Source organism: Mytilus edulis, chromosome 14 (genome assembly GCF_963676685.1).
Source record: "Mytilus edulis chromosome 14, xbMytEdul2.2, whole genome shotgun sequence".
NCBI classification, from domain to species: domain Eukaryota; kingdom Metazoa; phylum Mollusca; class Bivalvia; order Mytilida; family Mytilidae; genus Mytilus; species Mytilus edulis.
The window spans coordinates 54532385-54548234 of NC_092357.1; the positions used below are offsets into that span (position 1 = coordinate 54532385).

Consider the following 15850-nt stretch of genomic DNA (forward strand, 5'->3'; position numbering starts at 1 on the left):
CTTTTGCGTTAAGCATGATTCTATTTTTAGGACTTTCAATTCCAATTGGTTTTCCTGGTTTAAATACCTTCCTGGTTCTTTTTGCGTTAAGCAAGATGGCCTGGTTTAAAATTTTACCTGAGAATTTTTGCGTTAAGCAATAGGCCAGACAAAATAGATATTTTTTTTTTTTTTATAGCAACAAAAATCAGAGAAAGTATAATATTTGAGCTTCTGTTTATTCCCACCATTATATTTAGAGGTAAACAACTGTACCTTTTTTTAAATGCTGATGTAATATAGTATTTAAGTTTATGTAATTTATAACACATTGTCACTTGGATGTCTCATTGGACTCATTCCACATCATCTCATTTATATATATCATAAACAAAAATTAACTTTTGGCTAATCCTGAATTTAGACACAATATTTTACACATAGAATAATTTTAATAGTATTGACATTAGATAATCAAGAACATTTTAGAAGTCTTTGGTTTTTGTGTGTTGTTGGGACTGTCTGACATATTTCTGACATCTCATTTCTGATGATAGATAATGCAAACTTAAGATATTTGACTACATTTACAGGTATTTTATTCTCAAATTTGTATTATTTTATCTTAATTGATTCCTTTCTTTTTGTTGAAGCTACTCTTGACCAGCTGCTTCAACAAGAGAACTTGGTCCTAGAATATTGGACAGTAAAGAAAAAGAAGTTAGAACAGTGCCATCAATATGTTTTATTTGAACAAAGTGCCAAACAGGTATGTGATATCTTCTTCATAAAGTATGTGATATCTTCTTCATAAAGTATGTGATATCTTCTTCATGAGGTATGTGATATCTTCTTCATGAGGTATGTGATATCTTCTTCATAAAGTATGTGATATCTTCTTCATAAAGTATGTGATATCTTCTTCATAAAGTATGTGATATCTTCTTCATGAGGTATGTGATATCTTCTTCATGAGGTATGTGATATCTTCTTCATAAAGTATGTGATATCTTCTTCATGAGGTATGTGATATCTTCTTCATTAAGTATGTGATATCTTCTTCATGAGGTATGTGATATCTTCTTATTGAGGTATGTGATATCTTCTTCATAAAGTATGTGATATCTTCTTCATAAAGTATGTGATATCTTCTTCATAAAGTATGTGATATCTTCTTCATGAGGTATGTGATATCTTCTTCATAAAGTATGTGATATCTTCTTCATACAGTATGTGATATCTTCTTCATGAGGTATGTGATATCTTCTTCATAAAGTATGTGATATCTTCTTCATAAAGTATGTGATATCTTCTTCATAAAGTATGTGATATCTTCTTCATGAGGTATGTGATATCTTCTTCATAAAGTATGTGATATCTTCTTCATGAGGTATGTGATATCTTCTTCATGAGGTATGTGATATCTTCTTCATAAAGTATGTGATATCTTCTTCATAAAGTATGTGATATCTTCTTCATAAAGTATGTGATATCTTCTTCATGAGGTATGTGATATCTTCTTCATAAAGTATGTGATATCTTCTTCATACAGTATGTGATATCTTCTTCATGAGGTATGTGATATCTTCTTCATAAAGTATGTGATATCTTCTTCATAAAGTATGTGATATCTTCTTCATAAAGTATGTGATATCTTCTTCATGAGGTATGTGATATCTTCTTCATAAAGTATGTGATATCTTCTTCATGAGGTATGTGATATCTTCTTCATAAAGTATGTGATACATGTATCTTCTTCATAAAGTATGTGATATCTTCTTCATAAAGTATTTGATATCTTCTTCATGAGGTATGTGATATTTTCTTCATAAAGTATGTGATATCTTCTTCATGAGGTATGTGATATCTTCTTCATAAAGTATGTGATATCTTCTTCATAAAGTATGTGATATTTTCTTCATGAGGTATTTGATATCTTCTTCATAAAGTATGTGATATCTTCTTCATAAAGTATGTGATATCTTCTTCATAAAGTATGTGATATCTTCTTCATGAGGTATGTGATATATTTCATATAAATAAAAACTTGCACAAATTGGTTTTCAACGAATAATAATGAATCAACAGTATTGTGATAAAGGACAAAGTGTCCCAAAAATTGTTTGCAATTGTTAACATTCAATTTCATCAAAGTCTTTATTTTCTCTATATTTTTAGCTCACCTGACCTGAAAGGTCAAGTGAGCTTTTCTCATCACTTGGCGTCCGTTGCCTGTAAACTTTTACAAAAAACTTCTCCTCTGAAACTACTAGGCCAAATATAACCAAACTTTGCCACAATCATCCTTTGGGTATCTAGTTTAAAAAATGTGTCCACTGACCTGGCCATCCAACCAAGATGGGCGCCATTGCTAACTAAAGGCTCTAAAGAGCCTGTGTCGCTCACCTTGGTATATGTGAATATTAAACAAAAGAAACAGATGGGTTCATGACAAAATTGTGTTTTGGTGATGGTGATGTGTTTGTACATCTTACTTTACTGAACATTCTTGCTGCTTACAATTATCTCTATCTATAATGAACTCGGCCCAGTGAAAATTGTTAAAAATTGACTATAAAGGACATTAACTCCTTAGGGGGTCAATTGACCATTTCAGTCATGTTTGACTTATTTGTTAATCTTACTTTGCTGAACATTATTGCTTTTTACAGGTTATCCCTATCTATAATAGTATTCAAGATAATAACCAAAAACAGCAAAATTTCCTTAAAATTACCAATTTAGGGGCAGCAACCCAACAACGGGTAGTCCGATTCATCTGAAAATTTAAGGCCAGATAGATCTTGATCTAATAAACAATTTTACCCTCATCAGATTTGCTCTAAATGCTTTGGTTTTTGAGTTATAAGCCAAAAACTGCATTTCACCCCTATGTTCTATTTTTAGCTGTGGCGGCTATCTTGATTAAATGGCCGGGTCATCGGACACATTTTTCAAACAAGATACCCCAATGATGATTGTGGACAAGTTTGGATTAATTTGGCCCAGTAGTTTCAGAGGAGAAGATTTTTGTAAAAGATTACTAAGATTTAAGAAAAATGGTTAAAATTGACTATAAAGGGCAATAACTCCTAAAGGGGTCAACTGACCATTTCGGTCATGAAGACTTATTTGTAAATCTTACTTTGCTGAACATTTTTGCTGTTTACAGTTTATCTCTATCTATAATAATATTCAAGATAATAACCAAAAACAGTAAAATTTCCATAAAATTACCAATTCAGGGGCAGCAACCCAACAACGGAATGTCCGATTCATCTGAAAATTTCAGGGCAGATAGATCTTGACCTGATGAACGATTCAACCTCAGTTAGATTTGCTCTAAATGCTTTGGTTTTTGAGTTATAAGCCAAAAACTGCATTTTACCCGTATGTTCTATTTTTAGCCATGGCGGCTATCTTGGTTGGTTGGCCAGGTCATCGGACACATTTTTTAAACTACATACCCCAATGATGATTGTGGACAAGTTTGGATTAATTTGGCCCAGTAGTTTCAGAGGAGAAGATTTTTCTAAAAGATTACTAAGATTTACGAAAAATGGTTCAAAATTGACTATAAAGGGCAATAACTCCTAAAGGGGTCAACTGACCATTTCTGTCATGTTGACTTATTTGTAAATCTTACTTTGCTGAACATTTTTGCTGTTTACAGTTTATCTCTATCTATAATAATATTCAAGATAATAACCAAAAACAGTAAAATTTCCATAAAATTACCAATTCAGGGAGCAGCAACCCAACAACGAAATGTCCGATTCATCTGAAAATTTCAGGGCAGATAGATCTTGACCTGATGAACGATTTAACCTCTGTTAGATTTGCTCTAAATGCTTTGGTTTTTTGAGTTATAAGCCAAAAACTGCATTTTACCCCTATGTTCTATTTTTAGCCATGGCGGCCATCTTGGTTGGTTGGCCGGGTCACCGGACACATTTTTTAAACTAGATACCCCAATGATGATTGTGACCAAGTTTGGTTAAATTTGGCCCAGTAGTTTCAGAGGAGAAGATTTTTGTAAAAGTTAACGCAGGACGACGACGACGGACGATGACGGACGACGATGACGGACGCCAGACGCCAAGTGATGAGAAAAGCTCACTTGGCCTTTTGGCCAGGTGAGCTAAAAATAGAACATAGGGGTTAAATGAAGATTTTGGCTTATAACTCTGAAACCAAAGCATTTAGAGCAAATCTGACAAGGGGTAATATTGTTTGTCAATACAAGATCTAGCTGCCCTGAAATTTTCAGACGAATCGAACAACTGGTTGTTGGGTTGCTGCCCCTGAATTGGCAATTTTAAGGAAAGGAGTAGGTCCGGTAAGGGCCGATTTTGGCCTCAATTTTCAAGTTCATCTAACGAAAGATTTTAGACCTTTTCTAAACACTTAAGTGTCTATTACAATTGATTCAATTCGTTAATGTGGAAGATTTTAACTTAATAAGTCATTTAAAACGCCCCGATTCAAGCTTAAATATGAAAAATCTATCAAATATGCCAAACATCTTTAGGAGTTATTGCCCTTTATAGTCAATTTTTAACCATTTTTCGTAAATCTTAGTAATCTTTTAGAAAAATCCTCTCCTCTGAAACTACTGGACCAAATTTAACCAAACTTGGCAATAATCATCATTGGGGTATCTAGTTTAAAAAATATGTCCGGTGACCCGGTCAACCAACCAAGATGGCCACCAGTGATATTGTTTGCCTCAAATTACAGCCGAAATTCGGCCTTTTCCCCTAGAGAAAATTCCCAATTACTAAAAAAAATGGCTTAAAATTCCTCCCAAAAAGTTCAACATTTTCCCAAAACAGTGATGGCATTGGTAGTAATGTTTGTAAATTTCGTATTCATGTTATTATTTTGATATTAGAAAGCACTTTTGAGATCCAGTTTTCTGATCAGAATCATCATGGTGTTTGTAAGACACATGGTTTTCAATGCATTAAGTACCATCATTGTTTTGGTTTCACTCCCCTCTCGAAAAGTACCTTTCAGGTTGAAAATGTCTGACAACCAAAATATACATGAAAAAACAGTGCAAAAAAGACAGCAAAGGTCAGCAAAAAATCGGAGATGTGTTTAGAATCAAAAATATAAAAATTTCCCAATTTCAATAAAAAATATGCAATTTTCCCAATAAAAAACGGTAGAGGTAGTTTTGAAAAAAGACAACAATATCACTGGCCACCATGGCTAAAAATAGAACATAGGGGTAAAATGCAGTTTTTGGCTTATAACTCAAAAACCAAAGCATTTAGAGCAAATCTGACATGGGTTAATATTGTTCATCAGGTCAAGATCTATCTGCCCTGAAATTTTCAGATGAATCGGACATTTCGTTGTTGGGTTGCTGCCCCTGAAATTGTAATTTTAAGGAAATTTTGCTGTTTTTGTTTCAACAGTTTAGGAATTAGGGGCCAAAAAAGGGCCCAAATAAGCATTATTCTTGGTTTTCGCACAATAACTTTAGTTTAAGTAAATAGAAATCAATGAAATTTAAACACAATGTTAATGACTACAAAAGGAAGGTTGGTATTGATTTTGGGAGTTTAGGTCCCAACAGTTTAGGAATTAGGGGCCAAAAAGGGACCCAAATAAGCATTTTTCTTGGTTTTCGCACCATAACATTAGTATAAGTAAATAGAAATCTATGAAATTTAAACACAAGGTTTATGAGCATAAAAGGAAGGTTGGTATTGATTTTGGGAGTTTTGGTCCCAACAGAATAAGGGGCCCAAGGGTCCAAAATTAAACTTTGTTTGATTTCATCAAAATTGAATAATTGGGGTTCTTTGATATGCCGAATCTAACTGTCATGACTGTGTATGTAGATTCTTAACTTTTGGTCCCGTTTTCAAATTGGTCTACATTAAGGTCCAAAGGGTCCAAAATTAAACTTAGTTTGATTTTGACAAAAAATGAATCAGTTAGGTTCTTTGATATGCTGAATCTAAAAATGTACTTAGATTCTTGATTATTGGCCCAGTTTTCAAGTTGGTCCAAATCGGGGTCCAAAATTAAACTTTGTTTGATTTCATCAAAAATTGAATAAATGGGGTTCTTTGATATACCAAATCTAACTGTGTATGTAGATTCTTCATTTTTGGTCCTGTTTTCAAATTGGTCTACACTAAAGTCCAAAGGGTCCAAAATTAAACTTAGTCTGATTTTAACAAAAATTGAAATCTTGGGGTTCTTTGATATGCTGAATCCAAAAATGTACTTAGATTTTTGATTATGGGCCCAGTTTTCAAGTTGGTCCAAATCAGGATCTAAAATTATTATATTAAGTATTGTGCAATAGCAAGTCTTTTCAATTGCACAGTATTGCGCAATCGCAAGAAATATCTAATTGCACAATATTGTGAAATAGCAAATTTTTTTTTAATTAGAGTTATCTTTCTTTGTCCAGAATAGTAAGCAAGAAATATCTAATTGCAAAATATTGTGCAATAGCAAGATTTTTTTTTAATTGGAGTTATCTTTCTTTGTCCAGAATCAACTTAAATCTTTGTTATATACAATATACAATGTATATTCACTTTTTACTACCAACTGATAAATTAAAATAATCTTTACCATTCAGTGATAACAAGCAGTTTTTTTTACATCTTAATATTTTATGATGTATTTAAATGAGTAGTTATTGTTGCAAACTCCATTAGAAATTTTAATTGAGATTAGTTTTGGAATAAGGGAAAGGGGGATGTGATTAAAAAAATTGGGTTCAATTTTTCTCATTTGAAATTTCATAAATAAAAAAGAAAATTTCTTCAAACATTTTTTTGAGAGGATTAATATTCAACAGCATAGTGAATTGCTCTAAGAGAAAACAAAAATTTTAAGTTCATTAGAACACATTCATTCTGTGTCAGAAACCTATGCTGTGTCAACTATTTAATCACAATCCAAATTTAGAGCTGAATCCAGCTTGAATTTTGTGTCCATACTTGCCCCAACCGTTCAGGGTTCAACCTCTGCGGTCGTATAAAGCTACGCCCTGCGGAGCATCTGGTTATAAATAGAGATAAACTGTAAACAGCAATAATGTACAGCAAAGTAAGAACTAAAAATAAGTCAGCATGACCAAAACAGTCAATTGACCCCCTAAGGAGTTATTGCCCTTCATAGTCAATTTTTAACAATTTTCTTAAAATTTGAAGATTTTCAATAACATTTTCCACAGAAAGTACTGTTATAGATAGAGGTAATTGTAAGCAGCAAGAATGTTTAGTAAAGTAAGATCTACAAACATATCACCATCACCAAAACACAATTTTGTCATGAATCCATCTGTGTCTATTGTTTAATATTCACATAGACCAAGGTGAGCGACACAGGCTCTTTAGAGCCTCTAGTTAGCCATGGCGGCCATCTTGGTTGGTTGACCGGGTCATCGAACACATTTTTTAAACTAGAAATTTTGCAGTTTTTGGTTACTATCTTGATAACTATTATAGATAGAGATAAACTGTAAACGGCAATAATGTTCATCAAAGTAAGACCTACAAATAAGTCAACATGACCAAAATTGTCAGTCAACCCCTTAAGGAGTTATTGCCCTTTATAGTCAATTTTGAACAACTCCACGTCATTTTTATACGACAGCAAAAATTTAAATTTTTCGTCGTATATTGCTATCACGTTGGCGTCGTCGTCGTCGTCCGAATACTTTTAATTTTCGCACTCTAACTTTAGTAAAAGTGAATAGAAATCCATGAAATTTTGACACAAGGTTACCCTTGCGAAAATAGTGCAGGATATCACAAGATTTCCCCAGGATATCTCAGGATAATCTTGAGAAAAATCACAGGGCAATCTTGAGATATCCTGATCCTGAGATAGGGTCAAACATGGGACGGTATTGGAACAAGGATATTCCAGGGATAATCCAGGGACCATCCAGACCATAAATTTCCTGGTAGAAAATCCTGTGATAATCCTGTTCTCAGGATTCTCAGGTCCTGGTCTCAGGAAATTATCCTGATGTCAGGATTTACAGATTTGCTTGCATTGAGTTGGCCCTGGGATAATCCTGGTATATCCTGTGAATATCCTGAGAATGTCCTTAGTTCAGGACCAATAAATGTCTTACATTAATTCTATAAGAAATTACAAAATTTGAGTAAAGTTCTTTTTTTTATTTTTCTATTGCAAATATTTTCTTAAATTAGTTTAAATCCATATTCCTCATTCTAAGCAAGGGCGGATCCAGCCATTTCAAAAAGGGTGGTTCCCAACCCAGGATAAATGGGGGTCCAACTATATGTCCCTTTTCAAATGCAATGATTGTCCAAAAAAACAACAAGACCCCTCCCTTAAATACGCCACTGAATGACTGATAAGGTATGTTTGCCCTGGTACACAGGGGCTCGTTAGTGAGTCGCATGAGATCTTACTGCCAATGGCGGTATCTTATGTTTTTTTTATATGTAGGTTACAACCGCCATTGACTGTTTGAATTACATTACATGTAGTTAGGCAGCAACCATTTAATTTTTGCAGGGTGGGGGGCTATGAATTTTTTGGAAAATAAAGTTTGTTTCTAGTTTTTGGAGAAAAAAATAATTTGTTTTTGACACTGAGAAAAAAAATATGTTTGTTTCACCCTCAGCTGCAACTATGTGTAATGCTAAAATTGAAAGAAAAATTGTTTTTTCGACCTGTTCGATACATTGTTTAAATGCAAAAAAAAAAGGTTTTTCCGAAAAGCAAACTTGTTGGCCAATTTTATTAATGGCTGTTCATATTGTTAAATTACCAATAAAAATGGTACACCAGTGGCGTATCAAAGGGGGTTCCCTTTTTTTAGAACATAAAGTATGAACCCCCCCCCCCCCCCCCCCTTTTCAAAATGGCTGGATCCGCCCCTGTACCTACCCAATATTAAAAATTAAATCATGCGTCAGATATATAAAAGGATACATGTAAAGTTCTGCTTCTTTCTGTAATATGTTGCTGTCTGTTCTTCCAAGTAGAATTGCTGAATAAATAACTGAAATCTGCATGGAATCATTCAATCCCCTAAAAGTATCAAAAAATCCACAAAGAATCAATTGTTCTAAGACGTTTAAAAGCAGTACAATCAATAGAAATGTTGTTGCCTGTTTATACAGTACATCGGAAGCTGTTAACCTAAGGAATCGAATTCATTTACAGCCCCCCCCCTTTTTTATCCCCTGAACTTTAAAAAGATTAAAAAAAACTAGCTCAGGGTTGATTTTGGCAATGGTAGCCCACAGATTAATTTTTTTTAGCCCACATACATAGTCCTATACAAAAAAAGTAGAAATTTAAGTAGCCCACACTAGATTTTAGGGGCCAATGGCCCGTGGGCCACTGCTAATTTCATACCCTGCTAGCTACTTATTATTCACTAAAGAACCATTCACACAATTCAATATTTATAAAGTTTACGTATCTACCAGTTATACCCGTTATCATATGTGAAAACAATTATTCATTTTGTTTAATTTACGTAAAAATTATTTTTCAAATATGCTTTCAGACTTTCTGATGTTGCAAATAAAAACCAAAAAAGAATAATAGTTCTTCAATAAATTATATTTTATAATAATATACACATGTCTGTCATGTTAAATTAAATTTGTAATGCACTTATCTGAAATCTTTCTGTCTGGAAATGTCTTTTTCGGGTTACCATCAGCGTAGTCTCCATTTTGGTGACGTATTAATCAAGAGTGCACTTACGCTCACATTGAGGTGACAATCTCGTCCCAAATTATATCGGCCAAAAGTTGATCCGTCACCGTACCGGTATTATGAAAATAAATCAAGGATGTCGCAAACAAATATTTTTTAATATGCAGTTTTTTATAAAGTATAATAAAAATAATCTTTAGTTTGAACGGAACATGGTACATGCGAATGAACAAGTGCCGAAGTGGAGTCACCATCTAGGACGGTATATTTAGGGCCGAACTGTTCAGACCTGTTCAGTACAATTACGAAAAACCGCGAGGTCCTACAATTTGTTTACATTTTGCATACGTTGAGAAATCTGTCATTGCTGTTCATCTGATATTTTTTCTAAGTTATTTATATGCCGGACGACAATTAATAGAAAGGCACATATATAAACTTGGAGAAAATCAGAATTTACATCTGTAGGGAAAGCTAGGAAGGGTGAAAAGATACCAGTTACAAAAAAATGTACCACCGCCACCGGCACTGTAAGTTCAAAGTTCAAAGTTCTTTATTTTCCAATTAAGGGCCCCTAACGGGACATAATGACAAGTTACAACTCTGATTCTAAACACACATATAATGAAGATAAAATTAAAATTTAGCTGTATGATAAATAAAACCAAACAACTCTGCATATCCGGCAATGACAAAATTATGTGTGTTTCAACACTTCCAAAATAGCTCGGAATGAACAGAACAGAACAGAACATATTTTATATCCAATTAAGGGCCCACAAGGGGCATACAGAGCATACATGAATAAGGAAAAAGACTATTGATTTGCATAGATACATATATGTAGATACAAATGTGATTTATTATTGATGTCATTTAAATTATGATCTTAACCTGCTTAGGCTTAGTCCAAGATTACTCTGAAGTACAGACAACAGTGGCGGATCTAGAAATTTTCATAAGTGGGGGCCCACTGACTGCCTAAGAGGGGGCCACTTCGGTCATGCCTCAGTGATTCCCTAAATAATCAACCAAATTTTTCCCAGAAAAGGGGGTCCCTTACCCCCTGGGCTCTCCCTTAATCCGCCTCTGGACAAGCTGGGGCATAGCCCCAACTTGTGGCCCCGTCTTGCAAAACTGCCATTGGATATCAGAGTAATCCTCACTATGCCAGACAAGCTTTCTTGGAAACCCTGCTGTTTTTATCACAAAAATCTCTGACTTTGAAATACTGTAAAACTGAAACTCGTTATGCTTCCTGAACAGGGAGATCAGCAGTAACTGTGTAAATAAGTTAACTGTCAAAATATGTTTAATATTTTTAATTAACACCATAATTTGGGTATTTTAAAAATGTTTGACAAAATACTTTTTGTTTCTTCCCCCTATTCTTTCACCCTTCACAAATCCTTGCCAAAAAAAACTTATTTAATTTAACAAACAACAGTTAATTTCAGTCCCAAAGATATTTTTTATTTGAATTGTGATACAGATTATATTATTTCTTAAGTCCCAATACCAGGAATCATTAAGGACTTTATTTCAGTTTATTCATTCAGGAAGAAATTGTAAAGTTTCTGAAAGTAGGATGAATGTTGAAGGAAAAGTCCTGACATATCCTGGTCTATATTATATTTATTTTTGAAAGTCTTGAGATATCCTGAGAATTCCCCTAGTTTACAGCTGCTTGATTTGAAAGTCCTGACATTTCCTGAAATTCTCCCATCAACTTTTTCCCTAAAAAAAGGGCTAAATGTTTTACAGGATATTTTCAGGATTTCCCAGGATAATCTTGAGATATCCTGGTTAAAAAAATTGTCAGGATTTATTTCTGCAAGGGTAATGACCACAAAAGGAAGATGGGATTGATTTTGGGAGTTTTGGCTCAAACATTTTAGGAATTAGGGGCCAAAAAGGGCCCAAATAAGTATTTTCTTTGTTTTCGCACTATAACTTAGTTTAAGTGAATAGAAATCTATGAAATTTTGACACAATGTTTATGACCACAAAAGGAAGGTTGGGATTGATTTTGGGAGTTTTGGTTCCAACAGTTTAGGGATTAGGGGCCAAAAAAGGGCCCAAATAAGCATTATTCTTGGTTTTCGCACAATTACTTTAGTATAAGTAAATAGAAATCAGTGAAATTTAAACACAAGATTTATGACCACAAAAGGAAGGTTGGGATTGATTTTGGGAGTTTTGGTCCCAACAGTTTAGGAATTAGGGGCCAAAAAGGGGCCCAAATAAGCATTATTCTTGGTTTTCGCACCATAACTTAAGTATAAGTAAATAGAAATCTATGAAATTCAAACACAAGGTTTATGACCACAAAAGGAAGGTTGGGTTTGATTTTGGGAATTTTGGTCCCAACAGTTTAGGAATAAGGGGCCCAAAGGGTCCAAAATTTAACTTTGTTTGATTTCATCAAAAATTGAATAATTGGGGTTCTTTGATATGCTAAATCTAACTGTGTATGTAGATTCTTAATTTTTGGTCCCGTTTTCAAATTGGTCTACATGAAGGTCCAAAGGGTCCAAAATTAAACTTAGTTTGATTTTAACAAAAATTGAATCCTTGGGGTTCTTTAATATGTTGAATCTAAAAATGTACTTAGATTTTTGATAATTGGCCCAGTTTTCAAGTTGGTCCAAATCGGGGTCCAAAATTAAACTTTGTTTGATTTCATCAAAAATTGAATAATTGGGGTTCTTTGATATGCCAAATCTAACTGTGTATGTAGATTCTTAATTTTTGGTCCGGTTTTCAAATTGGTCTACATTAAAATCCAAAGGGTCCAAAATTAAACTAAATTTGATTTTAACAAAAATTGAATTCTCAGGCTTTTTTGATATGCTGAATCTAAACATGTACTTAGATTTTTGTTTATGGGCCCAGTTTTCAAGTTGGTTCAAATCAGGATCCAAAATTATTATATTAAGTATTGTGCAATAGCAAGAAATTTTCAATTGCACAGTATTCAGCAATAGCAAAAATCTTCAATTGCACAATAGGAAGAAATTTTCAATTGCACAGTATTGCGCAATAGCAAGAAATCTTCAATTGCACAGTATTGTGCAATAGCAAATATTTTCAATTGCACAGTATTGCGCAATAGCAAGAAATATCTAATTGCACAATATTGTGCAATAGCAAGAAATTTTCAATTGATTGGAGTTATCTTTCTTTGTCCAGAATAGTAGTTGAGTCAACTTAAATCATTGTTTTATACATAATTACACCTTATGTAAGAATCCGGGGTTTTGATTGGTTAATAGCCAGTGTATTTTTCACCAATTTACTGTTATCAAATGAATATCGTTCATTTTTAACGCCGCCGGGGTATTTGCTAAAAGGATATGCCTTTTTTACCCTCTCTGCCGTGGTATTTGCCAAAAAATACTCTATCCGACTGGACGCTTGTAACGTCGCGATCATCAATGCGTTTTAGTACATTAACATTCGGTGTAATTAAACAGATATATCATGTTATTGAGGGGTATTTGCGAAAAATACCAGTCTTGAGAATGAATTTCCCTCGCCTTACGGCTCGTGAAATTTAACATTCTCTCGACTGGTATTTTTCGCAAATACCCCTCCTTAACATGATATATCTGTTCAATATACAATGTATATTCACTTTTACTACCAACTGATAAATTAAAACAATCTTTACCATTCAGTGATAACAAGCACCTTTTGTTACATTTTAATATTTTATGATGTGTTTAAATGAGTAGTTAGTGTTGCAAATTCCATTAGAAATTTGAATTGAGATCAGTTTTGGAAAAAGGGAAAGGGGGATGTGAAAAAAAATGGGAGGGAGGGGGGGTTAAATTTTTCTCATTTCAGATTTCATAAATAAAAAGAAAATTTCTTCAAACATTTTTTTGAGAGGATTAATATTCAACAGCATAGTGAATTGCTAAAAGGCAAAAAAAAAATTTTAAGTTCATTAGACCACATTCATTCTGTGTCAGAAACCTATGCTGTGTCAACTATTTAATCACAATCCAAATTTAGAGCTGTATCCAGCTTGAATGTTGTGTTCATACTTGCCCCAACCGTTCAGGGTTCAACCTCTGCTGTCGTATAAAGCTGCGCCCTGCGGAGCATCTGATTTGTAACTTGTACAAAAATCTTCTTCTCTGAAACTACTTGGCCTATAGTTTAAAAAATGTGTCCGAGGACCCTGCCTACCAAACAAAATGGCTGAAATGGCTAAAATTAGAACATAGTGGTAAAATGCAGTTTTTGCTTTATATCTTTGAAACTAAGACATTAAGAGCAAATCTTTCAAGATTTAAATGTCCATCAGAATAAGATCTATCCTTTCACAAATTTTCAGATGAATCCGACAACCCGTTGTTGGGTTGCTGCCCTAAAATTGATTATTTTAAGCAAATTTTGCAGTTTTTATACGACCGCAAAAATTTTAATTTTTCGTCGTATATTGCTATCACGTTGACGTCGTCGTCCTGTGTCGTCGTCGTCGTCATCCGAATACTTTTAGTTTTCGCACTCTAACTTTAGTAAAAGTGAATAGAAATCAATGAAATTTTAACACAAGGTTTATGACCACAAAAGGAAGGTTGGGATTGATTTTTGGGAGTTTTGGTCTCAATATTTTAGGAATTAGGGGCCAAAAAGGGCTCAAATAAGCATTTTCTTGGTTTTCGCACTATAACTTTAGTTTAAGTAAATAGAAATCAATGAAATTTTGACACAAGGTTTATGACCACAAAAGGAAGGTTGGGATTGATTTTGGGAGTTTTGGTTCATACAGTTTAGGAATTAGGGGCCAAAAAAGGGCCCAAATAAGCATTATTCTTGTTTTTCGCACAATAACTTTAGTACATTTATAAGTAAATAGAAATCTATGAAATTTAAACACAAGGTTTATGACCATAAAGGGAAGGTTGGGTTTGATTTTGGGAGTTTTGGTCCCAACAGTTTAGGAATAAGGGGCCCAAAGGGTCCAAAATGGAACTTTGTTTGATTTCATCAAAAATTAAATAATTGGGGTTCTTTGATATGCAGAATCTAACTGTGTATGTAGATTCTTAATTTTTGGTCCCGTTTTAAATTGGTTTACATTAAGGTCCAAAGGGTCCAAAATTAAACTTAGTTTGATTTTAACAAAAATTGAATCCTTGGGGTTCTTTGATATGCTGAATCTAAAAATGTACTCAGATTTTTGATTATTGGCCCAGTTTTCAAGTTGTCCAAATCGGGGTCCAAAATTAAACTTTGTTTGATTTCATTAAAAATTGAATAATTGGGGTTCTTTGATATGCCAAATCTAACTGTGTATGTAGATTCTTAATTTTTGGTCCTGTTATCAAATTGGTCTACATTAAAGTCCAAAGGGTCCAAAATCAAACTAAGTTTGATTTTAACAAAACTTGAATTCTCGGGTTTTTTTGATATGCTGAATCTAAACATGTACTTAGCATACCTGTCAACTGACCCGGATTCTGCGGGTGTGACCCGAGATTTTCACAATTCTGAGGGATCACCCGGATCACCCGCCGGGTCATTGAAATAACCCGGAAATTCCGAAAATGACCCGATTTCACCAGTATTTCTTAGCCTTGAGATTGATTTTCATGACATAAGTAATATTCCTTTGAAATACCGGCAAATTCGTAATTCTTCCATGAACATGCAGTTCATCTAGCTATGTAAACTGTCAAATTAAGTGACCCATTAAGTGCATGGCTTCACTTGACAGCTTTGGTGTCAAACACACTGTTGATTAACACCAATTACCTTAGCTTTAGGTCGTAAATAAATTGCCCTGTTGTTTTACAAAGATATTTCAACTAAGAGTTACTTCCCCTTATTTGTCACCATTCAAAATTATTCCTTATATTTACGTTTTATGGGTGAAAAAGATTAAATCATAATAATATAAAATTCAAATACATATTGAAAAATAACTTTTTATTATTTTTATACCTTTATATAATTTTTAAAAAAAGAGTTGAAAATTATTTTTTACATTTATACTTCCTTTAACTGTATTACTATATTTTATCATACTCTAATTTCCTTGTCAATTGACAGTTGAATGATCATTCATGTAATACCTCTACATGGTATGTTTAAAGGCTAGTAGACTGATTTGAAAAATAAATTTTAGATGATGACAAAAGTAAAGGACATAAGACCGTGATACACAAGT

The 15850-nt window shown here is 33.5% G+C and overlaps 1 protein-coding gene across 4 annotated transcripts in view; it reads left to right on the forward strand.

The window, feature by feature from the left end:
- Positions 1–15850, forward strand: part of LOC139503701 (triple functional domain protein-like) — a 267815-nt gene that overhangs the window by 111593 nt on the left and 140372 nt on the right. For all 4 annotated transcript variants that reach the window (XM_071293546.1, XM_071293549.1, XM_071293547.1 and 1 more), the window contains one exon: positions 633–748. In XM_071293546.1, the coding sequence (XP_071149647.1) occupies positions 633–748 (116 nt within the window). The remainder of the gene's footprint in view (positions 1–632; positions 749–15850) is intronic.